Source organism: Anomaloglossus baeobatrachus, chromosome 8 (genome assembly GCF_048569485.1).
Source record: "Anomaloglossus baeobatrachus isolate aAnoBae1 chromosome 8, aAnoBae1.hap1, whole genome shotgun sequence".
NCBI lineage: Eukaryota > Metazoa > Chordata > Amphibia > Anura > Aromobatidae > Anomaloglossus > Anomaloglossus baeobatrachus.
This window is the reverse complement of record NC_134360.1, coordinates 16,044,845-16,072,590: the sequence shown is the minus strand read 5'-3', so window position 1 is coordinate 16,072,590 and position 27,746 is coordinate 16,044,845. Positions and strand designations below refer to the sequence as shown.

The following is a 27,746-nucleotide window of genomic DNA, read 5'->3' as shown; positions in this document are numbered from 1 at the left end:
ATTGTGATTGGTGATTTAAAGCTCGGCATTGTGCTTGGTGACGTACGGCTCAGCATTGTGCTTGGTGATGTACGGCTCAGCATTGTGATTGGTGATTTAAAGCTCGGCATTGTGCTTGGTGATGTATGGCTCGGCATTGTGCTTGGTGATGTACGGCTCAGCATTGTGCTTGGTGATGTACGGCTCAGCATTGTGATTGGTGATTTAAAGCTCGGCATTGTGCTTGGTGATGTGCGGCTCGGCGTTGTGCTTGGTGATGTGCGGCTCGGCGTTGTGCTTGGTGATGTGCGGCTCGGCGTTGTGCTTGGTGATGTGCGGCTCGGCGTTGTGCTTGGTGATGTGCGGCTCGGCGTTGTGCTTGGTGATGTGCGGCTCGGCGTTGTGCTTGGTGACGTGCGGCTCGGCGTTGTGCTTGGTGACGTGCGGCTCGGCGTTGTGCTTGGTGACGTGCGGATGCAGATGCTTGGCCATGAAGCTCCCGGCAGTCGCAGTGTTTGTGTTGATGTTACTAGAGGAGGTCTGGACTCTGCAGTTATGGGGTCAGCAGAGCGGTGGGGACTTTTCTGCCCTCTGCTCCTCAGCACTCGGCCCCCCGCTCTGTAACATTATGGGGTCTCTACTAGCTGAGTTGCTGCGATTCCTTCCACTTCTCAGTAATATCAGTCACAGGTGATGGGGACAATTCAGGAGGATGAAACGTCAGGAAGTGGTGGCTCCTATTGCAGGACGAGTATCAGTGAGCTCCGCAGCACCGGCCGCTCTGTTACATGTTATTAAAGGTAGAGAATATGGCGGGGGGACGAATGTTGTAAATCGGGGGGGAGGGGTGATGGGGACAAATGTTATAAACCGAGGGATTTTTAGGTTATACACCAGAGGGTAGGAGCTCGATGTTATACATTGCGGGGGGGGTGATGGGGCCGGATGTTATACATCGGGGGGGGGGGGGGGGGGGGTAGTGGGGGGGGGGGGTGTGATGGGGTCAGAAGTTATAAACCAGGGGGTTGGGGTGGGACAGAATTTTATACACCAGGGGGCAAAGGGATGGAGGTTATACAGGGGGTGATGGGGCCGGATGTTATACAGGGGGGGGGGGATGAGGGGTCGGATGTTATACACGGGGGGGAATGAGAGGCCGGATGTTATACAGGGGGGGGATGAGGGGCCGGATGTTATACAGGGGGGGGATGAGGGGCCGGATGTTATACAGGGGGGGGGATGAGGGGCCGAATGTTATACATGGGGGGGGGGATGAGGGGCCGGATGTTATACACGGAGGTGGGGGGGGGGGATGAGGGGCCGGATGTTATACATGGGGGGGGGATGAGGGGCCGGATGTTATACACGGAGGTGGGGGGGGGGGGTTAAGGGGCCAGATGGTACAGATGTTATACATGGGGGGTAATGGAGCTGAACTTTATACACGGGGGGGATGAGGGGCCGGATGTTATACAGGGGGGGGGGTGAGGGGCCGGATGTTATACAGGGGGGGGGGGATGAGGGGCCGGATGTTATACACGGGGGGGAATGAGAGGCCGGATGTTATACAGGGGGGGGGGGATGAGGGGTCGGATGTTATACACGGGGGGGAATGAGAGGCCGGATGTTATACAGGGGGGGGGATGAGGGGCCGAATGTTATACAGGGGGGGGATGAGGGGCCGGATGTTATACAGGGGGGGGATGAGGGGCCGAATGTTATACACGGGGGGGAATGAGAGGCCGGATGTTATACAGGGGGGGGGGATGAGGGGTCGGATGTTATACACGGGGGGGAATGAGAGGCCGGATGTTATACAGGGGGGGATGAGGGGCCGGATGTTATACAGGGGGGGGATGAGGGGCCGAATGTTATACATGGGGGGGGGATGAGGGGCCGGATGTTATACATGGGGGGGGGGATGAGGGGCCGGATGTTATACATGGGGGGGGGGAATGAGGGGCCGGATGTTATACAGGGGGGGGGATGAGGGGCCGGATGTTATACAGGGGGGGGATGAGGGGCCGGATGTTATACAGGGGGGGGATGAGGGGCCGAATGTTATACATGGGGGGGGGGATGAGGGGCCGGATGTTATACATGGGGGGGGGGATGAGGGGCCGGATGTTATACATGGGGGGGGGAATGAGGGGCCGGATGTTATACACGGAGGTGGGGGGGAGGGGTTAAGGGACCAGATGTTACAGATGTTACACATGGGGGGTATTGGGGCTGAACTTTATACACGGGGGATGAGGGGCCGGATGTTATACAGGGGGGGGGATGAGGGGCCGGATGTTATACAGGGGGGGGGGTGAGGGGCCGGATGTTATACAGGGGGGGGGTGAGGGGCCGGATGAGAGAACATACAGTCAATGGTTAGAGGTTCTCAATAGTTTTCTCCATTCTGCCTGCTGAAGAGACCTGAGGAGTCCGGACGCTGCTTTGTAACATCATGTATTTTATTTTCGCCGTCATTAGCAGGGATATCGCTATCATTGCGTTTCTCCATCTTTTACCACGGTCCCAAACATTTTTCACGTACTTTCCCACTGGTCCCCTTGCGCATGCTCAGTTCAGCCAAATCATTGCAGGTGCCTAATGACGCATGCGCAGCAGCCACCGTGGATCTGCCTGGCTGGAACCTGTATCGTTGGAGGTTTCGTGGGCGAACTCTGTGACCCCGCCCCCTCACTTCCGGCAGGCGTCGCCTCTACATCTCCTAGTAACCGCGCCTTTCTCTCTAAAACCACGCCCCACGTCGTGTGGTGAAGACCGCGCCCACTCCCTTCCCCCACTTCGGTGCAGTTCGGGATGTGGCGTTCGTGACGTCATTTGGACCGCGTTGGAAGCGCTTGCCGGGGCCGAGCGTGACGTGGCAGAGAGACGAGTATCCGCCGGTAACAGCGCAGCACAGCGGCCGCCGAGCACCGACCATGGGCCTCACCATCTCCTCGCTCTTCTCCCGGCTCTTCGGCAAGAAGCAGATGCGGATCCTGATGGGTGAGTGCGGCCTGTGACAGGGAGGCAGGTGCGCTCCTGGGGGCTCCGCCAGGCACAGGCTGGGCAGAGGGGCCCCTGCAGGACAGTGTGTGGCTCCTGGCCCCCGGCGCCTGCTCAGCTCCTTCCTCATCCCGGCCCCCGTCTCCTGGGCTCCTGCTCAGCTCCTTCCTCATCCCGGCCCCCGTCTCCTGGGCTCCTGCTCAGCTCCTTCCTCATCCCGGCCCCCGTCTCCTGGGCTCCTGCTCAGCTCCTTCCTCATCCCGGCCCCCGTCTCCTGGGCTCCTGCTCAGCTCCTTCCTCATCCCGACCCCCGTCTCCTGGCCTCCTGCTCAGCTCCTTCCTCATCCCGGCCCCCGTCTCCTGGGCTCCTGCTCAGCTCCTTCCTCATCCCGGCCCCCGTCTCCTGGCCTCCTGCTCAGCTCCTTCCTCATCCCGGCCCCCGTCTCCTGGGCTCCTGCTCAGCTCCTTCCTCATCCCGGCCCCCGTCTCCTGGCCTCCTGCTCAGCTCCTTCCTCATCCCGACCCCCGTCTCCTGGGCTCCTGCTCAGCTCCTTCCTCATCCCGACCCCCGTCTCCTGGGCTCCTGCTCAGCTCCTTCCTCATCCCGGCCCCCGTCTCCTGGGCTCCTGCTCAGCTCCTTCCTCATCCCGGCCCCCGTCTCCTGGCCTCCTGCTCAGCTCCTTCCTCATCCCGGCCCCCGTCTCCTGGCCTCCTGCTCAGCTCCTTCCTCATCCCGACCCCCGTCTCCTGGCCTCCTGCTCAGCTCCTTCCTCATCCCGACCCCCGTCTCCTGGCCGCCTGCTCAGCTCCTTCCTCATCCCGACCCCCGTCTCCTGGCCGCCTGCTCAGCTCCTTCCTCATCCCGGCCCCCGTCTCCTGGCCTCCTGCTCAGCTCCTTCCTCATCCCGGCCCCCGTCTCCTGGGCTCCTGCTCAGCTCCTTCCTCATCCCGGCCCCCGTCTCCTGGCCTCCTGCTCAGCTCCTTCCTCATCCCGGCCCCCGTCTCCTGGGCTCCTGCTCAGCTCCTTCCTCATCCCGGCCCCCGTCTCCTGGCCTCCTGCTCAGCTCCTTCTTCATCCCGGCCCCCGTCTCCTGGGCTCCTGCTCAGCTCCTTCCTCATCCCGGCCCCCGTCTCCTGGGCTCCTGCTCAGCTCCTTCCTCATCCCGGCCCCCGTCTCCTGGCCTCCTGCTCAGCTCCTTCCTCATCCCGGCCCCCGTCTCCTGGCCTCCTGCTCAGCTCCTTCCTCATCCCGGCCCCCGTCTCCTGGGCTCCTGCTCAGCTCCTTCCTCATCCCGACCCCCGTCTCCTGGGCTCCTGCTCAGCTCCTTCCTCATCCCGGCCCCCGTCTCCTGGGCTCCTGCTCGGCTCCTTCCCCGGCCCCCGTCTCCTGGCCTCCTGCTCAGCTCCTTCCTCATCCCGGCCCCCGTCTCCTGGCCTCCTGCTCAGCTCCTTCCTCATCCCGGCCCCCGTCTCCTGGGCTCCTGCTCAGCTCCTTCCTCATCCCGGCCCCCGTCTCCTGGGCTCCTGCTCGGCTCCTTCCTCATCCCGGCCCCCGTCTCCTGGGCTCCTGCTCGGCTCCTTCCTCATCCCGGCCCCCGTCTCCTGGGCTCCTGCTCGGCTCCTTCCTCATCCCGGCCCCCGTCTCCTGGGCTCCTGCTCGGCTCCTTCCTCATCCCGGCCCCCGTCTCCTGGGCTCCTGCTCGGCTCCTTCCTCATCCCGGCCCCCGTCTCCTGGGCTCCTGCTCGGCTCCTTCCTCATCCCGGCCCCCGTCTCCTGGGCTCCTGCTCAGCTCCTTCCTCATCCCGGCCCCCGTCTCCTGGCCTCCTGCTCAGCTCCTTCCTCATCCCGGCCCCCGTCTCCTGGGCTCCTGCTCGGCTCCTTCCCCGGCCCCCGTCTCCTGGGCTCCTGCTCGGCTCCTTCCTCATCCTGGGCGCCTGCTCAGCTCCTTCCTCATCCCGGCCCCCGTCTCCTGGGCTCCTGCTCAGCTCCTTCCCCATCCCGGCCCCCGTCTCCTGGGCTCCTGCTCAGCTCCTTCCCCGGCCCCCGTCTCCTGGGCTCCTGCTCAGCTCCTTCCTCATCCCGGCCCCCGTCTCCTGGGCTCCTGCTCAGCTCCTTCCTCATCCCGGCCCCCGTCTCCTGGGCTCCTGCTCGGCTCCTTCCCCGGCCCCCGTCTCCTGGGCTCCTGCTCGGCTCCTTCCTCATCCTGGGCGCCTGCTCAGCTCCTTCCTCATCCCGGCCCCCGTCTCCTGGGCTCCTGCTCAGCTCCTTCCCCATCCCGGCCCCCGTCTCCTGGGCTCCTGCTCAGCTCCTTCCCCGGCCCCCGTCTCCTGGGCTCCTGCTCAGCTCCTTCCTCATCCCGGCCCCCGTCTCCTGGCCTCCTGCTCAGCTCCTTCCTCATCCCGGCCCCCGTCTCCTGGCCTCCTGCTCAGCTCCTTCCTCATCCCGGCCCCCGTCTCCTGGCCTCCTGCTCAGCTCCTTCCTCATCCCGGGCTCCTGCTCAGCTCCTTCCTCATCCCGGCCCCCGGCTCCTGGGCTCCTGCTCAGCTCCTTCCTCATCCCGGCCCCCGGCTCCTGGCCCTTATCTCCTGGGTTCCTTCACCATCCCGGAATCCCGGCCCCCATTTCCTGGCCCTTTCCCTGTCCTGGGCTCCCATCTCCTGAGCTGCTTCCCCGTCCCGGAATCCCGGCTCCTGCCCACCCTGTCCTGGCCAAGTCTTCTAGTTCCTGCTCAGCTCCTTCTGCCTCGGGTCCCGGCTCCTGAGCTTCTTCCCCCATCCTACCCCCCCGTCTCCTGGGCTCCTGCTCAGCTCCTTCTTTCCCTGGTTCCAGTCTCCTGGGCTCCTGCTCAGCTCCTTCTTTCCCTGGTTCCAGTCTCCTGGGCTCCTGCTCAGCTCCTTCTTTCCCTGGTTCCAGTCTCCTGGGTTCCTGCTCAGCTCCTTCTTTCCCTGGTTCCAGTCTCCTGGGCTCCTGCTCAGCTCCTTCTTTCCCTGGTTCCAGTCTCCTGGGTTTCTGCTCAGGTCCTTCCCTGTCATGGCCCATGTCTCCTGTGTTTCTTCCCTGTCCCGGAATCCCGGCCCCCATATCCTGGGCTCTTGCTCAGCTCCTTTCCCTTCCCGGACTCACGACTCATCTCCTTACTCCTTCTCTGTCCTGGACTCCCATCTCATGAGCTTCTTCCCAGTCCCGGAATCACGTCTCCTGCCCAGGTCCTTTCCTGTCCCAGGCTCCCATCTCCTGGGCTCCTGCTTAGCTCATTCTTTCCTGGCCTCCAGTCTCCTGGCTTTCTGCTCAGCTCCTTCTGTCCTGGACTCTCATCTCCTGAGCTTTGTCCCTGAATCCTGGCTCCTGCCCATCTTTCTCTGTCCTGGCCAAGTCTCCTGGCTCCTGCCCTGTCCCAGCTTCAGTCTCCTGCCCAGGTCTTTCCCGTCTCCTGAGCTTCTTCCCCATCCTAGAATCCCAGCCCCCATGTCCTGGGCTCCTGCTCAGCTCCTTCCCTGTCCTGGCCCCCGGCTCCTGCCCAGCTTCTTTTTGGTCCCCAGTTCCCCGTCCTTGGTTCCTGCCATCCTCCCCTTCTGGTCCTCCCTCACGCTGGGGGGCTCCCACATCAGCTGCCAAACCCCTTCTGTGGACAATCCCTCTAATCTGTAATATTTTTTTTTTCAAAGTTAAGGCAGCGCTTCAGGGAAAAAAGTTTTTGCTTTTTCTCTTTTGTTGTCTACATAATTGCACTTTTTAGCTTTTTGGTTTTGCTGATTTTATTCCTGCATTTTTATAGGCGTTGTCCAGGAGTCAGTTGTGTTTTTTTTTTTTTTTTTTTTTTTGTTTTGGAGGGTTTTTTGGCTTCACTCGCCCTCCTCGGGTCCAGCGCTGCCATCAGATCTTTTAGAATCAAACAGGAATTATTTGATCTATTGTGGGACGTGGTGGAGGACACTGCAGGAACACCACAAACCGGACATTAAAGGGGTTTTCCAGAAAGATAAAAAAAAGTCCACAAGTGATACCGATTGGCCTCTGCAGCAGGCAGCTATGGGTCACCGTCCCACCCCAAGCAGGACCACTGCAGACTGTGATTAGCTGCAGCCGGCAGGTGACTTGTCATCAGAAAAACATTGAACTTGCGTTGCTTGAGTCACGTGACCACTGCAGTCAATCACAGCCTGCAGTGGTCCTGCCACTGATGTAGCAGTGACATCTCCACTTCCTGAGATATCACAGACCAAAAAGCGTCCCTTGCTGGTGTTGGGTGGGTGCCGGTAGGTGAATATCACTTTATTTTTTACAACCCCTTCAATAGCACAATGTGTCTTATCTACAATATAAATTAAAACTGCAGCCCCCCCCCCCCCATTTCCCCGGAGCCACATAAAGTCTCCTACCATGATTGTGATCCTGATGGTCCCCACGTGACACTGTTGTACTTACGTACTTTTTGTTTTTCACGTACCTTGCAGGAGATAGGTGTTGTCAGGGAACTGCCCCAATCATCGGTGGTCCCAGTCGAGTGTCAGAGGTGCGTAGGTAATGTAGACCACCTTGGAGAGCAGATGCAAGTCATTGGGGGGGAGGCAGGGACCGTTGTCCGCACCCACGAATTGGAAGCAGAAGAAATATGGCAGCGGTGGAAAAAGTAGTCAGTTACATCAATTGCTCAATTTCTCAAATTCTTGATGCATGTTTAATTTTTAGGTTTCCCCTCAACATGTATAGAGTAGAAATACATGAGATGACAGAAGTCAGGTCTGATTATCCTGGTAGAGTAGATCTTGGGGGTCTGCAATAAAGAAACTGCCTTTTAAAGGGGGCAAAGTCTTATTGACCACAATACGTGTTATTACTGTCCCGAGATAAGTGAATAGCGCCCCCCACAGGTGAAAATGCCGCAGGTGTTGGCTGTACACCACAGCTGACACCCATCTGCAACAGTCGCGAGTGCTGACTGTTTAACCCCTTAGATGCTGCTGTCAATGGTGACTACGCAGCTAGGTGGTTAGCTGTGGGGTCTCCCATCGGCACCCCGAGATCATGATTGTGGGGTCCTAATGGCAATTCACGTCCTCAGTCTGCCGTCTATGATCAGAAGTTAGCAACACTTAGGTGGTAACATTTTTCTTTTCCGTCATGCCATTTTGGATTAATCCCTGAATAGCACCTGAAGGGTTAATAAACCACCTGACAGCAGTTTTGCAATTTTTTTTTTCCTTTTTGTGGTGGGGGGTGGGGGGGGCACTATTTTTACAATGTTGTCAATTTTGGGGGACCGTTTCCAATCTAATGATCCTCCAAAACTGAATAGATCCCTAAAATAGAAAAAAACAACAACAAAAAGTTTGTAAATTTCCTTGTGAAATTGCTGCTACATTTTCAAAGCCTCTGACATCCTCACAAAATAAAAGAACATTTTACAGATGTAAAGCCGACATGAGGGGAGTGTGGGCTTTATCTGCCGGCCGCTGTTTGCTTCCCCGATCTGCCAAATCCAGCGCCCCTCCTGGTGGGCGGCCGAGTGATTGACGGCATCCATGACTATTCATCATCTCCACTTCACATATCTGGGGCGGCCTGATAAGTAGGGGCCGTAGACCCTCTTTCCTACTGTTAAGTCCTTTGTCCCTTGTTTTCGGGGGGACGCCCGGGTCCCATGGTGTTGGTTCACTACTTTTTTAAGCAACAATTTTAGCAGTCGATCGGAATAAAATGCGGTTCCTCTGCGATACCTCAATGATGTGGACTCCAAATAGATTAAATTGGAACGATTTTTGTGAGTTACCTTTTACAGGTGGGTTGTCAAAGATTTGGATATTGATGATGTATTCTTCATATGGGTGGGAGACTTGCGCCCCACACCCAATTGTCAGCAATTACTGGGTCTCGTACAGTTTGTGTTGCCAGGATCCCACTGCTCTGTGCTGTGTAGTGGTCATTCTCTGTACTGCAGTCTGATCCCATTCACTTCGATGGGAGCTGAGCTGCAGTGCCCTGGTGTGGCCATTACACAGCGGAGGGAGCTGTAGTGTGGCAGCTGATCGGGGGGGTGCGCGGTGCATATTGCCCACCATCCTATGGATTTCCCTTTTGTTAGAAAGACCTTTTAAACATCAGCTAAAGGATTGATATGGCTCCTAAAGCGGGACGCATTTGGGCATCTCTGAGCAAGCCGGGGCGCGGTGAAATCAGGCACTCTCGGCCCCTGACTATATGGCAGATAATGTTAGGCTACTTTCACACATCAGTTTTTTTTCCATCAGGTACAATCCGGAAAAAAACGTGTTAAACGGATCCGGTACCGCATCCGTTTTATCCCCATAGATTTGCATTGTTACCAGATTGTACCTGATGGCTTTGCGTTGCATCCGTTTTTTTACGGATGCAGGAAAATTAATTAAAGCGGCGGCCGGAGGCAACGTGTCTTGCAACGTTATGGACGCCGGATCCGGCGAAATGCGGTAAAAAATGGATGCGGCTGCCGGATCCGTTTTTGTAAACTGCGCATGCACCAAATTAATTAATTAAAACTGATCCATCAAAAAAACGGACAAAACGGATGCAACAACGGATGCAAAACAAATCCAACGGATCCGGTTTTTTACGCATCCAGCATAACGGATCCATTAAAAATCGGATCCGGTGGATACGGTTTTATTTATTTATTTATTTTTTTTTCCCGGATCCTTTGGATCAGGAAGAAAAAGGATTGTGCCTGAATGCAGAACACTGATGTGTGAAAGTAGCCTTACTGTGCTCCTCCATCACCTTGAGTGTCCTTTGCATTGGGCAATCTGACGGCTTCTTCCACTGATTACAGGGTATTTTACTAATCTGTGAGAGCGGGGGACACAGTGTATAATTTCAATTTACAGGACGCCTGCCTTTTTATAGGGAGAGTTTTCTTTCCTTCTGGGTGACAGCTTATTTGCATGTTTTTGGCGTTCAGAAAGGGCAGAGGTCAGACTCCACGTGTCACCATAGGATCTCCCAGCCCCTGTCCGGGCCACATCACATGCACCCCGGGCTGAGCCCCTTTTTATTATCCTGAAAAGTGACACATCAGAGGAGAGCGAGCCGCCTGCGTCGGGGTCTGACGAGCTTCCTGGGCCCTTCAGCATTACACAATCGTCTTGTCTTCCTGTTCCGGGATTCCTTTGTGATGTGGAAGGAGGACGGTGCCTAGAAACGCAGGCTGGCGACCAAGATCTGCAGGTCTAATGTATGCAGCGCAGACGAGAAGGAGCGAGCAGAGGCTGCACAGGAATCCAGGCAGCAGAATGCTCCTCTGAGTATTCCAGATTTTTGGTGTTTTTTATATATCTATGGGTGCATTAATCTACTCGCCCAGTCTGGAAAACATTATTGTAGTAAGACTGTATTATTCAACACAATTTGCTTCTAACTTCATACATTTTAATCAATCAAAAAGTAATTCTAATCTTTCAGAAGAAAAAATGTATCCTGTGCAAATCGCATCAATTTATTATCTTGGGGTTTTCTTCCTTTTTGAATGATTTGGCATTTTTTATTTTTTTTTTGAAATATGAGATGGGGCCAAATTAAACAAATATGGCGGATTATCGACAATTTAATTGATTTTTAATTAATCAAAAAGTGATTATCATTTAGAAAAAAATATTGTATCCTGTTCTGCAACCGCGACTCCTCCACATCAATTTAACATTGTACTTTTTTTTTTTTTTCATTTTTTGAATTTTTTTTTTTATTTAGAAAGATAATCAGATGGGGCTAAATTAAAAATACGGCGGCAGATCGTCAATTTTTATTTATTTTTATTTTTTTTTTTTTTTTTGCAGGGCAGTAGACCAGTGGGTGGGTGCATTAACCTGCCAAAAGCAGATGCCTTTTGGGAAGTTTTTGCTAACCTCTCTTCTGACAAGGATAACTTTTCTAAATCACAATTTTAAAATGACGTAACCTTTCGTGCTGAACCTAAGTGCACTTGTGAAATTTAATATTGGTTTCCATAGTAACAGGATTTATTTTTGTTTGCTAGAAAATATTCAATCTGAATCATTTATCGACACCTCCGTATTTGCATCACGTTTGCCGGTTGTGCGTGCATCCTGGTAGGCACCTGTCAATGCAGACATAAGTAGGGGACCACTTTTCTTTCCTTGTTTTTTCAAGTTCACTTGCAGCAATTTTTTTTTTTTTCCTGCTTCAGACAAGACCATTTTTAAAAAAAAAGGCTACAGCATTCCTGGTGAGTTTTTTTTTTTTTTTTTTTTTTCTTCTTCTTCTCTCCTTCCTAACAGGCTGATTCTATACATATCTCTAGTTGTCAGCCAAGATGTATAGGTTTTGAAACACAAGCAAGTAAAGTTTGTATAATGAGCAGCTTTTTGAATGACAGCAGCTTCCGATCAGCTGCTAGCTGGGGTGGGTATTGATAGTGACTCCCGCCCCCCTGCCTGTCTGGTCCTCCCCCTGTTATTTATGCTAATTCTATTATAGAATCCTTTTATTAAGTGACTAGAAGGCCCTGTGCTGATGTCATTCTCATATGACCACAAGGGGTGGGGCCTCAGCCAACATAGCTGATACCAGGAAGCAACAGTTTTCTGTTGACTGAGGCCCCGCCTCTTATGGTCACATGGGGATGACATCAGCACAGGGCCTTCTAGTCACTTAATAAAATGATTCTATAATAGAATTAGCATAAATAACAGGAGGAAGATGGACAGGTGGGGTGGTGGGAATCACTATCAATACCCACCCCAGCTATTAGCTGATGGGCAGCTGCTGCCACTCAAAAAGCTGCCGATTTTACAAACTTTACTTTCTTGTGTTTCAAAACCTATACATCCTAGCTGACAACTAAAGGCATGTATAGAATCAGCCTGATAGTGTCAGTATAGCACTGGATTTGGGTTATATAGGAAAATCCTGGTGATTGGTGCACTTTAAAAAGTGGTAAAAGTTCTCAAATTTATATGCTCTCCCCCCCCCCCCCCCCCCAAAAGAGATTTTGTTGTGTTCAGTTTACTGCTACTGCAATACGCACTTTCCTCCATTATAAAAAAAAAGCTCTAATTGTGAACAAGCCCTAAGATTAATCAGACGACTTAAACTTGGAGAATTTTTATTACTATATATTAAAGTGAAGATCATATGATTTTTGAGGGATCAGGCATGTTGATTTTTGCATGTCCAGTCCTTAACTCCCCATCTCCATTGAATAAGACTGATGGTAGTTTATAGTGGAGTTGGGTATAGCAATGAGAGTTCGGCTGACGCTTTTTTCATGTTTGTGAAGGTCTCGTCAGATTTTTTTTTCTTTCTCCCCTTGCGTTGCCCAATATACGAGGTGTCCTCTGTCTGGTGATGGCTGATCTTGACGGCTCTCATGTGGATCATTGGCGGCTTAGTAATGATATAGCGGGAGACGTCGTGTAATCCGTCTTTATCGGATCGGCATGTTGGCTGTATATGGAGCTGCAGTTGTCTGCCAAGTGCCAATATTTCAAGGAACAATCAAACCACCTGCCTCCTCCTTAGAGGACGGCCGGTAAGGAGCAGCTTTCAATAGTATAGGAAGTCGATCAGCAATGGTTACCAATATTTACAGCTTGGAGGTTTAGTGTGAATTATATCTATTGGGACAGGCCAGGGCCCCCATACACATGACTGTCAGCCGAGCTCCCCCCGATATTGGCAGCTTTGGCCAACATTATTCAATTTATGGTGCCTTTTTAAACCTGATGAGACTGGTGTACTCACTTTGAATATCAATGGCAGAACAGCTATCTAACCCTGATATTGAGATGAACATTTTAGAAGTCCAGCTTCATCCTGGGAGAACTAGTCTAATTGTATTCTGTCTCTGCACAACCATCCTGACTGCAGCTTGTCCTGAGCAGTGTGAGATTTCAGCCGCTGCAGGGAGGAGGGGCCCTGAGGAAGACGCTAGGTGGGCTGAGAGAGAGCTGTAATATTACCAAAGGAGTCCACAACCATTCTAACATGGATTATTTAATTAACAAATAAGTACACCAGCATCAACAGGTGTGTATGCAGTTTGTATTGTGAAATATGCTGAAGGATCGTCTTTAGGTTTTCATGGTTCTCCAGATTTCTGTGGAGGTCAATAATTCAGGATTTATTTATATTATAGCAAACACACTCCATAATTTCATTGGATTGTATTAAACCCATGATAAAATAATTCACAGGTCATGTGTCAGGAGTAGTGCCCGGCTTATCGAGTCAGTGCCCCTTACAGCACAGAGGATTGGCATTGCACCCCCTCCGCTCCATTAATCACTGGTATTTGAGGAATGTGAAGGACTTTTATAGAGATGCAGACGCTGCTGTGTGCGTGTTTCTCCCAGCGCGGCTCCACTGTGTGCCTACTACGTGCTGGGTGGACTCTCCTGTGATGTGGCCACAGAAGGCATTGCTGCAGCTGCCCGTGATGTGGCGGCAGAAGACATTGCAGCGGGTGGAGCTGCCCGTGATGTGGCTACAGAAGGCGTTGCTGCGGGTGGAGCTGCCCGTGATGTGGCTACAGAAGGCATTGCTGCGAGTGGAGCTGCCCGTGATGTGGCTACAGAAGGCATTGCTGCGAGTGGAGCTGCCTGTGACGTGGCTACAGAAGGCGTTGCTGCGGGTGTAGCTGCCTGTGATGTGGCTACAGAAGGTGTTGCTGCAGGTGGAGCTGCCCGTGATGTGGCTACAGAAGGCGTTGCTGCGGGTGGAGCTGCCCGTGATGTGGCTACAGAAGGCGTTGCTGCGGGTGTAGCTGCCTGTGATGTGGCCACAGAAGACATTGCAGCGGGTGGAGCTGCCCGTGATGTGGCTACAGAAGGCGTTGCTGCGGGTGGAGCTGCCCGTGATGTGGCTACAGAAGGCGTTGCTGCGGGTGGAGCTGCCCGTGATGTGGCTACAGAAGGCATTGCTGCGAGTGGAGCTGCCTGTGACGTGGCTACAGAAGGCGTTGCTGCGGGTGTAGCTGCCTGTGATGTGGCTACAGAAGGCGTTGCTGCAGGTGGAGCTGCCCGTGATGTGGCTACAGAAGGCGTTGCTGCGGGTGGAGCTGCCCGTGATGTGGCTACAGAAGGCGTTGCTGCGGGTGTAGCTGCCTGTGATGTGGCTACAGAAGGCGTTGCTGCAGGTGGAGCTGCCCGTGATGTGGCTACAGAAGGCGTTGCTGCGGGTGGAGCTGCCCGTGATGTGGCTACAGAAGGCGTTGCTGCGGGTGGAGCTGCCTGTGACGTGGCTACAGAAGGCGTTGCTGCGGGTGTAGCTGCCTGTGATGTGGCTACAGAAGGCGTTGCTGCGGGTGGAGCTGCCCGTGACGTGGCAACCGAAGGCGTTGCTGCGGGTGGAGCTGCCCGTGATGTGGCTACAGAAGGCGTTGCTGCGGGTGGAGCTGCCTGTGACGTGGCTACAGAAGGCGTTGCTGCGGGTGTAGCTGCCTGTGATGTGGCTACAGAAGGCGTTGCTGCGGGTGGAGCTGCCCGTGACGTGGCAACCGAAGGCGTTGCTGCAGGTGGAGCTGCCCGTGATGTGGCTACAGAAGGCGTTGCTGCAGGTGGAGATGCCCGTGATGTGGTAACCGAAGGCGTTGCTGCAGGTGGAGCTGCCTGTGTTGTGGCTACAGAAGGCGTTGCTGCAGGTGGAGATGCCCGTGATGTGGTAACAGAAGGTGTTGCTGCAGGTGGAGCTGCCTGTGACGTGGCCACAGAAGGCGTTGCTGCAGGTGGAGCTGCCTGTGTTGTGGCTACAGAAGGCGTTGCTGCAGGTGGAGATGCCCGTGATGTGGTAACAGAAGGTGTTGCTGCAGGTGGAGCTGCCTGTGACGTGGCTACAGAAGGCGTTGCTGCAGGTGGAGCTGCCTGTGACGTGGCTACAGAAGGCGTTGCTGCGGGTGGAGCTGCCTGTGACGTGGCTACAGAAGGCGTTGCTGCAGGTGGAGCTGCCCGTGATGTGGCAACAGAAGGCGTTGCTGCAGGTGGAGCTGCCCGTGATGTGGCTACAGAAGGCGTTGCTGCAGGTGGAGCTGCCTGTGACGTGGCTACAGAAGGCGTTGCTGCGGGTGGAGCTGCCTGTGACGTGGCTACAGAAGGCGTTGCTGCAGGTGGAGCTGCCTGTGATGTGGCTACAGAAGGCGTTGCTGCAGGTGGAGCTGCCTGTGATGTGGTAACAGAAGGCGTTGCTGCAGGTGGAGCTGTCCGTTGACTCTCATCTGGTTAGGTCTGATGTAGATGCCGGTGATTGTGACGGAGCAGTTACGGTTTTGCTTGCATTATGTGTTGCTTGTTGGTACCAGACTGTGCCTGACCCTTGGGTGGTCTACACATGAAAGACAATGCGTTGCAGTTAGAAAGATGTACAAGTGGGCGGTACGACCCGCTGATAACTGCAGACAACACCAGAGGATTGGGATCTGCATGGTCTGGTCACCACCTCTATAAACTAATGGATAGAGCATTGTAATGGTTAACAATATTTGGGGACAGAGTCCATCATGAGGGGCAGAGTGGAGGTCTCCTGAGTGGCCGTCCCATTACACAGCAGAGCTGTTCTGTCCTCCGGAGATGTTGCTGTAAATGCTCAAACCACCACTGCAGCAAAGCTCCAGGGACCTCCCAGCGCCCAACCTGTCCTCTGTCCACTGACCACACACACACTGGGTGGGGGTTGAGTAATGTGAGATGGGCATGGGGCTGTGCTCCCTATATACTCCTCAGGGAGCGTCACTCTTCAGTGCTCTCAACTTAGACAACTTGGATGGAGCAATTAGTTTTTGCTCTTCTATCCTCGCTGCCTCTGAGATTTAAACCTTTTAAGTTCTCGAACGCTTTACAAGTGGGCGTGCCTTGCAGATCCTCTGGGGTGTGGCTCCTGGATCCTCTGGGGCGTGGCTCACGGCAAAGTCGTTTTTTTTTTTTTTTTTTTTTTATCTTACTACTGCCGACGTTACTTTTTTCCCATCCCTGGGCACATTGGACTCCCAGGTACTAAGCGCCAATTTTAGTTCAGTGAATGATCGGACATATTTATCCAGTTCTGCCCAGAATGTTATGTACGTCCCTGATGATGGTGATTTCGCCATTTTTGTCTTTCGCTTGCCCTTCATTCTCAGCGCTGGTCACCGCTGAGTGCATTGTTTTATTAACTAGAGGTGAAACCTTATATCATTGACATTTATGCTGTCATTATTTGTATTTACTCTAACAACCATCTAAGGCCGTCCAGTCCTTCCCCCGCCCTCTCCCCACCCGCGCCACCTGCCAACAGAGGAGCGTGTTCATGCCATCTAAGGGGAGAAAGTCAGGCCCTTTATGTAGTTCTGTGCGCTGCACCCAGTGTCCACCCATATATAACTATCATAGGAAGGTATTTTCTTTTTAGAGGACCTGTCACTCGACATTGTGTGTATAAAATATAATTATATAAAATGTTTGGTGTTTTTTTTTATTTTTTTTTACTACCGGATGTAAAACCTGCTGTTCTCCTGTGTCTGGCGTAGTTTTTCTCTTGTTCCTGCGCCTATTTCTGAGATATGGCCTCTTCTTCCTGGTATGTAAATTGAGTCCTGATAGCCAAGGGGGAGTGGAACTCATAAAACCTCCCACAAGGAGCAGCCGAGTGCCCCGCCCCCAAACAAGACTAGATTTACATACAGGGAAGAGGCGGCCATATCTCGTGACATGAGGAGCAGAAAAAAAAGAAAAACATCGCCGGATTCAAGAGAACAGCGGCATTTAACTTACACTGCAGGTTTTTTATTTTTGCCAGGATTTGTCACTTTGGTTTGCTTCTTCTTTGCAAACAAATTGTCTCTGCACATTCAAAGATAATCGGGAAAGTGATTAGCGTCCAGTGAACCTGTCCTGCTGGTTCTGCGGCTGCTCCTCCGCTCTGGGCTCTGCGCCTCCTGCTGGTTCTGCGGCTGCTCCTTCGCTCTGGGCTCTGCGCCTCCTGCTGGTTCTGCAGCTGCTCCTTCGCTCTGGGCGCTACGCCTCCTGCTGGTTCTGCGGCTGCTCCTCCGCTTTGGGCTCTGCGCCTCCTGCTGGTTCTGCGGCTGCTCCTCCGCTCTGGGCTCTGCGCCTCCTGCTGGTTCTGCGGCTGCTCCTCTGCTCTGGGCTCTGCGCCTCCTGCTGGTTCTGCGGCTGCTCCTCCGCTCTGGGCTCTGCGCCTCCTGCTGGTTCTGCGGCTGCTCTGGGCTCTGCGCCTCCTGCTGGTTCTGCGGCTGCTCCTTCGCTCTGGGCTCTGCGCCTCCTGCTGGTTCTGCAGCTGCTCCTTCGCTCTGGGCTCTACGCCTCCTGCTGGTTCTGCGGCTGCTCCTCCGCTTTGGGCTCTGCGCCTCCTGCTGGTTCTGCGGCTGCTCCTCCGCTCTGGGCTCTGCACCTCCTGCTGGTTCTGCGGCTGCTCCTCTGCTCTGGGCTCTGCGCCTCCTGCTGGTTCTGCGGCTGCTCCTCCGCTCTGGGCTCTGCGCCTCCTGCTGGTTCTGCGGCTGCTCCTCTGCTCTGGGCTCTGCGCCTCCTACTGGTTCTGCGGCTGCTCCTCCGCTCTGGGCTCTGCGCCTCCTGCTGGTTCTGCGGCTGCTCCTCCGCTCTGGGCTCTGCGCCTCCTGCTGGTTCTGCGGCTGCTCCTCCGCTCTGGGCTCTGCGCCTCCTGCTGGTTCTGCGGTTGCTCCTCCGCTCTGGGCTCTGCGCCTCCTGCTGGTTCTGCGGCTGCTCCTTCGCTCTGGGCTCTACGCCTCCTGCTGGTTCTGCGACTGCTCCTCCGCTCTGGGCTCTGCGCCTCCTGCTGGTTCTGCGGCTGCTCCTCTGCTCTGGGCTCTGCGCCTCCTGCTGGTTCTGCGGCTGCTCCTCTGCTCTGGGCTCTGCGCCTCCTGCTGGTTCTGCGGCTGCTCCTCCGCTCTGGGCTCTGCGCCTTCTGCTGGTTCTGTGGCTGCTCTTCCGCTCTGGGCTCTGCGCCTCCTGCTGGTTCTGCGGCTGCTCCTCCGCTCTGGGCTCTGCGCCTTCTGCTGGTTCTGTGGCTGCTCTTCCGCTCTGGGCTCTGCGTCTCCTGCTGGTTCTGCGGCTGCTCCTCTGCTCTGGGCTCTGCGCCTCCTGCTGGTTCTGCGGCTGCTCTTCCGCTCTGGGCTCTGCGCATCCTGCTGGTTCTGCGGCTGCTCCTCCGCTCTGGGCTCTGCGCCTCCTGCTGGTTCTGCGGCTGCTCCTCCGCTCTGGGCTCTGCGCCTCCTGCTGGTTCTGCGGCTGCTCCTCCGCTCTGGGCTCTGCGTCTCCTGCTGGTTCTGCGGCTGCTCCTCCGCTCTGGGCTCTGCGTCTCCTGCTGGTTCTGCGACTGCTCCTCCGCTCTGGGCTCTGCGCCTCCTGCTCTTCACCTTCTTACTCTGTATTTCTGTCCCCTCACATATATCTATATCATTCTATGTTAGGAGGTTTACATTTAATACTTATAAGGATTTGTCTTCTTCTTTTCAGTTGGTCTTGATGCTGCCGGTAAAACAACAATCCTGTACAAGCTGAAGTTGGGAGAGATCGTCACAACCATTCCCACCATCGGTGAGTACGCTTCTAGAACTGAGATCTGCTGGTCCTTGCTGGCTCAGTATCTTCAGAGCTCTAGCAGCGAGACTGGTGGAGCAGTGATCTGTAGATATCGCACTGCATTATAATAATATTTATTCATTTATATAGCGCTATTAATTCCACAGCACTTTACATACAATGGTGACACTGTCCCCATTGGGGCTCACAACCTAAATTCCCTATCGGTATGTCTTTGGAGTGTGGGAGGAAACCGGAGACCCCGGAGGAAACCCACGCAAACACGGGGAGAACATGCAAACTCCTATAGGATCTCGTCTGAACTTCTGTCTGCTCTGCAATTCTGAAGGATATTTTACAATCAAAACTTCATCTAATTCCTCGGTGCCCTCCATCTGAAGTCTGTGGGACTTTGAGTGCTTCATTGGTCTCCTAAACTTTGGATGGAAACACTGGTATAATACCGCACCCGCAGCAAAAAAAGCAGTAAAATTGCACCCACGTTTTTGCCGCGGGTTGGTCCCTGTGGTTTTTTACTATTATCTATGGCAAAAACCGCAGGTACCTGCAGAAAAGTGACATGCTTATTCTTTTTGCTGCAGAAAACATGCCGCAAAACCTGTAGGGGGAAAAAACCCACAGGGTGTGCACAGCATTTCTTTTTACCTTAGGTTTTGCTGGGGAAGGACTGCAAATAGGTAATGAACATTTTCTGCAGCAATCTATGCAGCAAATCCGTGGCAAAAAACGCAGCGTGCGCACAGGGCCTTAATCTGTTTTCCCATGTGTAATAAATGACTGAAGGTTTCCCACATGTATCTCGGCATGCCGTTCTTGTGCTACCGTTGTTATGGTTTTTTTTGCACTTAGATGGGAGAACTTGGTCCCCAAACTAAAATATGGTGCAAGTAACTCCTCCATGGGCTTCATTTCCATCCAGATGCAGCCTGTAATAGCGGCTGTTTCTGAAGAATGGCAGATTTGAAGCCGGTTTCTAACATGGTGCGAGCACTGACTGCGATGTACAGACCGGACGCTTTCTCCAGACTTATACTTGTGTGTGATGCTGTTGAGTTTAAGTCCGGAGACCCCCGACTGGTCTGTACTTCACAGGTGGTAATTGCACCCTGAAATATGAATTGTTAGAGGCCAGCAAAATTGATTTTGTCACTATTCCTCAGCCGCTAGATGGAAGCCCTGCAAGCCGCATTCCCCCGGGGCTGCCTATCGCGCCGCCTCTAGTGCATCGCGCTCCGCCTCTAGTGCATCGCGCTCCGCCTCTAGTGCATCGCGCTCCGCCTCTAGTGCATCGCGCGCCGCCTCTAGTGCATCGCGCGCCGCCTCTAGTGCATCGCGCGCCGCCTCTAGTGCATCGCGAGCCGCCTCTAGTGCATCGCGCGCCGCCTCTAGTGCATCGCGCGCCGCCTCTAGTGCATCGCGCGCCGCCTCTAGTGCATCGCGCGCCGCCTCTAGTGCATCGCGCGCCGCGCCCACAACACTGGATCTGGCAGGTAGGAGGTTCACAAGACTCCCGTCCAGCGACCAATGACTACGGACGTGGCTGGAGAACCAGGGTCCTATGAATCGATTTGCGCCTCTAATGGACGGGCATACCTGGCCTCGCTAATGGGAATACCATTAATGTGCATTCAGTGCTTTGTAATCTTCGGCTCTAGAACATTCTTGTAAAATCTATAAATATGGTTAATCAATAAAAGGCCAAGAGATTAATGGCAGAAAAGTGCGGCTACACGAGCAACAATAATTTCCATATTGAAGCTTCTGTAACGAGCCCCCTGGGGGTCTCTGATGCACCTCTTTATGGCCCTGTGTACATGCTCATGGAGTGAACGGATGACACATTTTAGTTTTTGTGGAAAGTCCTGTATTGAGTGACAGCAAGCAGAGATCTTAAAAAATGTCACTTTTTGATGCAGAAAGTATATTGGATGGGGTATTGTAATATACTTTATTATATCATAATTAAACCATATGTTTTCTAGGATTATAATTTTTAATAAAGAGGTTGGGATAGTGGATAATTTACTGGTCTTTTGGGTTCCCCACCAATCCAAATCCCTGACTGAATGGAGCGGCGGTGACGGACCCCCACGCTATAGAGCCCCGTTTTCTGGGTCAGTTCTCTCCAGCCATCAGTCATTTCTCCCCTACTCTATTGGCACAGCCTCTGGAAGTGCAGATTCCCCTAAATAAGCCATAACTCTGGTTTATGTATACGCTGTGATGTCAGCCCCCCGCTATGATCAGGTCCCCCGATGCTGAGGGACGGTGGGATTAGACTGGATGAGTGACGGGCTTGCGATTTTACGCTTTTAACTCAATTTGGTTTTTTTTTTAAAGGTTTTAATGTGGAAACTGTAGAATACAAAAACATCTGTTTCACGGTCTGGGATGTTGGCGGCCAGGACAAAATCAGACCCCTGTGGAGGCATTATTTCCAGAACACACAGGTAAGCGCGCTCCGCAGGGGCGTGGGTAAGCCGGTGAGCACACTTTTTTTTTTTTTTTTTGTCTGAATTTACAAAGCATAAAGTACAAAATTCCTTGTAAAAAAAAATATCAACTAAGTGATAACTACCGACACTCGCCTGGATCCAGCGCAGGCAGCAGGACGTCATTGCTGCTCCAGCTGATCTCCGCTGCGGCCGTCTTCCCGCTGGTGGAGCGGTGACGTCTCGTCCTTCTGATCCGGCTGGCTCAGTGTCACTTGGTCTATTTTTTATTGATCCACTCTCCTGCTGAACTTGTACTTTTTCCTCCATCCCTTTTTTTTTTTTTTCCTCTGGTAGAGCAGCATGTTATGGACGACATGCAAACAATCTAATGGGTTGCCTGGTTTAGATCTAGCCCTGATGCTCTGCATGTAATTGCTGCAGCCAATCTGTGATCTCAGCGGTCACGTGCCGTGGTGGCCGGTATTGTGTCCGGGCACCAAGCAGTGATGCCAGCTGTACAGTACATGACCGCTGTCACCTGCTGGCGTCACTGCTGGATTGTGGAGGCTTGAAGCCAAACTGTGTTATGTATTTTATGACATTTGCAGCTTTTGTTCTGAAAGCTGGGAACTTCATTCAGGGTAAATAATCCCGGTGCAAAAAACCTGCGCGGAATAAACCACCATCTAAGAAGACGAGATCTTCAGAATACCGCTAGACTTTTTCTGCATTTTTTATTGATTTTTTTTTTTTTTTTTTTTTAACCCTTCTTTCTTTGTGTAGCGGATTTCACCCTATACCAGGTCTACAATCAGCAGGCGGACTTTGCAGTGGAAAATCTGCACTAAATACCGCCACATGCCTTTACTGCTAAGGGTTAAAAGCTGCCATGCGAACAAATGCCAGTGTACCTGTCGAGTGTTACAGTGGGAAGACTCGTCAGAAAAACATCGGCTTTTTTTTTTTTTTTTAATAACATTTATTAATCTTAGAAGTTGCCCAAATAATAGTCAGGACACCTCTATAACCACTGTGGTCAGAAGAAGCAAAAAACCCCCAAAAGCTGAACATGAACAGCAGGAGGGTGTGATGATGCTGTGCACATGTTCATTGTTTTTAGCTATCTTTAAGCTTAAGGATTGTGGTGGTGGCATTGCCACATTTTGCTTTCTGTGTACAATGTCTCAAATTTGCTAAATCGGATTGAGGAAAAATCAAAATTGACCGCAGCGTGTGAATACACCCCTAGCAGGCCAGGCTGGCTGTGAGGCAAATTTGTAAAGCGCCCTGATCTATAGACGTGGGGCTCAAACCCAGACAGTTAAAAGGCGTTCTTAGTGTTGCTTTGATCAATCGGTAATTTTGTAGGCACCGTACGATGTGGCACCAGTTCTCCTTGGCTTTCCATACGGCGGTGAGCTCCTAGATAATAATTATTCATATAGCGCTATTAATTCCACAGAGCAACACTGTCCCCATTGGGGCTCACAATCTAGAGTAACTGTATGTCTTTGGAGTGTGGGAGGAAACCGGAGAACCCGGAGGAAACCCACGCAACGGGGAGAACATACAAACTCCTTGCAGATGGTGTGCTTGCTGGGAATTGAACCCAGGACCCCAGCGCTGCAAGGCTGCAGTGCTTACCACTGAGCCACCATACTGTGCTAACCACTGAGCCACCGTGCCAGTGTGAGGACAGTATTCAGGCAAGAAGCGGCGTCGCATCTGCTCCGGTATAACACTGTAGAGGTGGTCCCGAGCGATGGGCCCGCCGTGCTCCCCAGTGGCCGCAGATCATTCTGATTTTTGCTCTTTGGGAGCCGCACCCTGATGTCTTCTGTTACCACTTTGATAGACCTTTAGCCTAATGGTGAAGGGTGCAAATATGTCCCTACAGTAACACTGTAATGTGTCTGTGTGTGTGTATTTCTAATCATGGTGATGTCGCTCATTCTTTGCTCTGTTTTCTAGGGCCTCATTTTCGTTGTAGACAGTAACGACAGAGAACGAATCCAGGAATCGGCGGAGGAGTTACAGAAGATGGTAAGAGCCAAGAGTCTTCCGCTTTTTCTAGATTTTCTCTGTAATTTCCATGGTTTAGACAGGTATAAGCCTCGGAGCGAGTGATGGATGGCGCCGGCTGGTAATGTCGCGGTACAGATGCTCCTTCAGGAGGGTTGTAGGGCTGCGGTCTCCCGCGCAGACACTCCCACCTGCAGGGGCCAATCAGCACACGAGTCTGCCTTAGTGTAACCACAAACTCGCGCACTCATTGGTGGCCGCAGGTGGGTGTGTCTGTCATCCACGCACATGCTTCTAACTTTAACTCCTGCACAACCTTGGACATACTGGTCCGTCCTAGGTCGTCTCCCTGCCTTTGATGTGGCATCAGATTCTCAGCCCACTTGTTTCCCCGCACATGCCGGATGATGTGATCAGCCATCGTGCCCCTGACAGCGGCAGACAGATCGCCCATCTGCCCACAGGTGTTAACCAATTAAATCCCACTGTCAATCTCACTAATATTTAACACTTGCCAGCAGGGGACGCGTCATTCCCTGCTCCCATCGGTGGCCCCGTGACATAATAGCAGGGCGCTGATAGGTGGTCATGACCCCCGGGGGTAATGCCCAATTGTCAAATCATTCATAAAATTCTATCAGGAACAATAGAAATGCCAGAACAGCTGTAAGGGGAGACAGTCTTTATTTAGCAGCTTCTTGCATGTGGTTAGACGGCCCGGTCAATGCCTGGTACAAGGTACTCCGCTGCCAGTGCGGGGGCGTCTGCTCATGTGCGGCCATTATTATAGCAGATAAATGCAGACTTGCCTGTATTCACACTGCATTTTCATACAATTGTTCCTACCCAATAAAAATGAGGTCTCCTGACAGATGGCTGCATTTGTTTTCAGCTCCAAGAAGATGAGCTGAGGGATGCCGTGCTGCTGGTGTTTGCCAACAAACAAGATTTGCCCAACGCCATGGCCATCAGCGAGATGACCGATAAGCTGACGCTTCAGACTCTACGCAACAGGACTGTGAGTGCACCCTCCCCATGTATATTCTCCAGCGAGGGGATCAACATAGCGTCGCTGTGTCCACATACCGCAGCTTTCCTTTTAAGACTGGGGGTTCCAAAGTCTGTAAATAAAGCTGTGGTCGCACATGTGCATTTTTTTTTATATTTGCTGAGTAGTGATAAACGAGCACTGCCATGCTCGGGTGCTCAGTACTGGTAACTAGTGATGAGCGGGCACTACCATGCTCAGGTGCTCAGTACTGGTAACTAGTGATGAGCGGGCACTACCATGCTCAGGTGTTCAGTACTGGTAACTAGTGATGAGCGGGCACTGCCATGCTCAGGTGCTCAGTACTGGTAACTAGTGATGAGCGGGCACTACCATGCTCGGGTGCTCTGTACTGGTAACTAGTGATGAGCGGGCACTACCATGCTCGGGTGCTCTGTACTGGTAACTAGTGATGAGCGGGCACTACCATGCTCGGGTGCTCAGTACTGGTAACTAGTGATGAGCGGGCACTACCATGCTCGGGTGCTCAGTACTGGTAACTAGTGATGAGTGAGCACTACTATGCTCGGGTGCTCAGTACTGGTAACTAGTGATGAGCGGGCACTACCATGCTCGGGTACTCAGTACTGGTAACTAGTGATGAGTGGGCACTACCATGCTCAGTAACTAGTGATGAGTTACCAGTACAGAGCACCCGAGCATGGTAGTGCCCGCTCATCACTAGTTACCAGTACTGAGCACCCGAGCAAGGTAGTGCCCGCTCATCACTAGTTACCAGTACAGAGCACCCGAGCATGGTAGTGCCCGCTCACCACTAGTTACCAGTACAGAGCACCCGAGCATGGTAGTGCCCGCTCACCACTAGTTACCAGTACAGAGCACCCGAGCATGGTAGTGCCCGCTCACCACTAGTTACCAGTACAGAGCACCCGAGCATGGTAGTGCCCGCTCATCACTAGTTACCAGTACTGAGCACTCGAGCAAGGTAGTGCCCGCTCACCACTAGTTACCAGTACAGAGCACCCGAGCATGGTAGTGCCCGCTCACCACTAGTTACCAGTACTGAGCACCCGAGCATGGTAGTGCCCGCTCATCACTAGTTACCAGTACTGAGCACTCGAGCAAGGTAGTGCCCACTCATCACTAGTTACCAGTACTGAGCACCTGAGCATGGTAGTGCCCGCTCATCACTAGTTACGAGTACTGAGCACCCGAGCATGGTAGTGCCCGCTCATCACTAGTTACCAGTACTGAGCACTCGAGCATGGTAGTGCCCGCTCATCACCAGTTACCAGTACTGAGCACTCGAGCATGGTAGTGCCCGCTCATCACTAGTTACCAGTACTGAGCACCCGAGCATGGTAGTGCCCGCTCATCACTAGTTACCAGTACTGAGCACCCGAGCATGGTAGTGCCCGCTTACCACTAGTTGATTACTGAAATATGAATGAATTGGTCTCTAGGAATAGAAATTCACATTTTATATTGAATAGGTTTGTGACTAATTCTCCCATTTGTTTGGTCTTTTTAGTGGTACGTGCAGGCAACATGCGCGACTCAGGGCACCGGTCTGTATGAAGGGCTGGACTGGCTATCAAACGAGCTCTCCAAGCGTTAAGAAGGTGCGGTTGCGGCGGCGTTCAGCAGAAGAGGACACAATGAATAGAAGTGGTCTAGGCGCGTAACATCCAAACTAGTTCTAAAATGGTGTAAGAAATGGATCGGGGGCAGCGAACTCTACAGTTTCCAGATTCTTTTGTTGCCGGTTATTGGCCGGGTTCTCGCGTTGCTTTCGGAGCAATGTGATTAGATATAAAGCAGAAAATAATAAATTCTCCCTTACGTGAAAGTGTTTTCTGGTTTTACTTCTCCTTTACATGCCTGGAAATAATTAATGTGATGCTATAGATTTGACTGCTCCCCTCCCCCGCCTCCTCCCCTTGTAATGCCCCTTTCTTTCTCTCCCCTCTGAAGACAAACACTTACAAATGTCATTTCGGAGTCGGTCGCCCTCCTGTGTAAAGTCGGCTGTTTTAATTATTGCACACTTTGCAGAATTCTTGCTTTACTGATGTTTTTTGGAAGGTTCCCCCCCCCTTCCCCCCCCCCCCTCCATCTTCTCCCATGCGTCATTCCTTTAGACTTTCTGCTGAATTAAAACGTAGCATTCCAGATCTATTTATTTTTCATCCATGCCAAAAAAATAGAAAATTTTGCTTAAAAAAAACAAAACCCTTTTCGGAGATTACGAAACACTATCAGAATCTACACCAATTCTCATTTCTTTTAACCATGTGTTGGCCAAGACGAAACTTTTTTGCTTTTGCAATGAGGGTTGGTGGTAAAGGCCTTTGCTGCAGAGAATTTGCAATAACGCCTTTGTTTTTTTCTTTGCTGAGAGCTCGCAGCGGCCCCGGCTTGTTTTATTTCTCAGCAGATTGTCTGAATTTAGGGTATTTTTTTTTTCTTTTATATGTTGCTTTCAGCTTGACTGTTTTTGCCCATTGTATCATAGTTCTGCTGATTGTTTTATTGTTTGTTGGTGAACATATCTTCATGATGCCAGATTTATTATTTTTTTTGTTTTTTGGAAATCCTCCCAACAATTGACGTTTTCTTCATACCCCACTAAAAATTATTCCTAATAAAATAACAAAAAAAAAGTTTTCTTTGCATTGTCTGTTTTTTAATGAGTTAATGATTCATTTTCTATTCCTAAGGCCGACTTCAGTTGGGTCCGTATTCAGGCTGAACAACTGCGGCCATGTATTGGTCGTATATGGACCGTGTAATACGCCCATCTGAACTGGGCCTTATCCTCTTCTCAGTTATGTTGCTGCAGCAATCCTCCACCATTCTTCATAGACTCGCTGCTCTCTTGCGGCTGTATGCTGCTCCTGCAGCCTCCCTGGGCCGCTCATCATTGCTCATACATATGCACCGCTTTCCCCGCCCACCAAACAGGCCTGGCCTCTGTGATTGGTTAAAGTCAGACTCTACCCCAGCCTGTGTGATGGCATCTGACTGCAACCACTCATGGATGCGATTTGCAGGTCTGAATCGTGATTCATGAACCAGGAGGTTCAGGATAAGCAGAGGCGGTATCATCGTGGGCGTAGCTCATCCTGAGCCTCCTGCTTTATGATCCAGGAGATTCAAGATGAGCAGAGGTAACATCCGGAGCCTGATGCTTCATGATCCAGGAGGTTCAGGATGAGCAGAGGAGGAATTATCGTGGGCGCAGCTCATCCTGAGGCTCCTGCTTCATGATCCAGGAGATTCAGGATGAGCAGAGGTAACATCCTGAATCTCCTGCTTCATGATCCAGGGGACTCGGGATGAGCAGAGGTGGAATCATCGCGGGCGCAGCTCATCCTGAGCCTCCTGCTTTATGAACCAGGAGATCCAGGATGAGCAGAAGTAACATCCGGAGCCTGATGCTTCATGATCCAGGAGGTTCAGGATGAGCAGAGGAGGAAGCATCACGGACGCAGCTCATCCTGAGCCTCCTGCTTCATGAACCAGGAGATCCAGGATGAGCAGAGGAGGAAGTATCATGGGCGCAGCTCATCCGGAGCCTCCTGCTTCATGAACCAGGAGATCCAGGATGAGCAGAGGCAGAAGCATCACGGGTGCAGCTCATCCTGAGCCTCCTGCTTCATGAACCAGGAGATCCAGGATGAGCAGAGGAAACCTCATGGGCGTAGCTCATTTTGAACCTCTGGCTTTATGCATTAGGAGGCTCAGGATGAGCAGAGGAG

The 27,746-nt window shown here is 52.5% G+C and overlaps 1 protein-coding gene across 1 annotated transcript; it reads left to right on the top strand.

Annotated features, from left to right (window-relative positions):
* The first annotated feature begins 2,767 nt into the window (after positions 1-2,767).
* Positions 2,768-25,834, top strand: ARF4 (ARF GTPase 4). The gene is made up of 6 exons (XM_075321327.1): positions 2,768-2,982; positions 18,433-18,513; positions 20,860-20,969; positions 22,926-22,997; positions 23,869-23,994; positions 25,517-25,834. Exons 1-6 carry the CDS (start codon positions 2,916-2,918, stop codon positions 25,601-25,603), a joined length of 543 nt encoding a protein of 180 aa, XP_075177442.1. The 5' UTR covers positions 2,768-2,915; the 3' UTR covers positions 25,604-25,834.
* Positions 25,835-27,746: the final 1,912 nt, after the last annotated feature.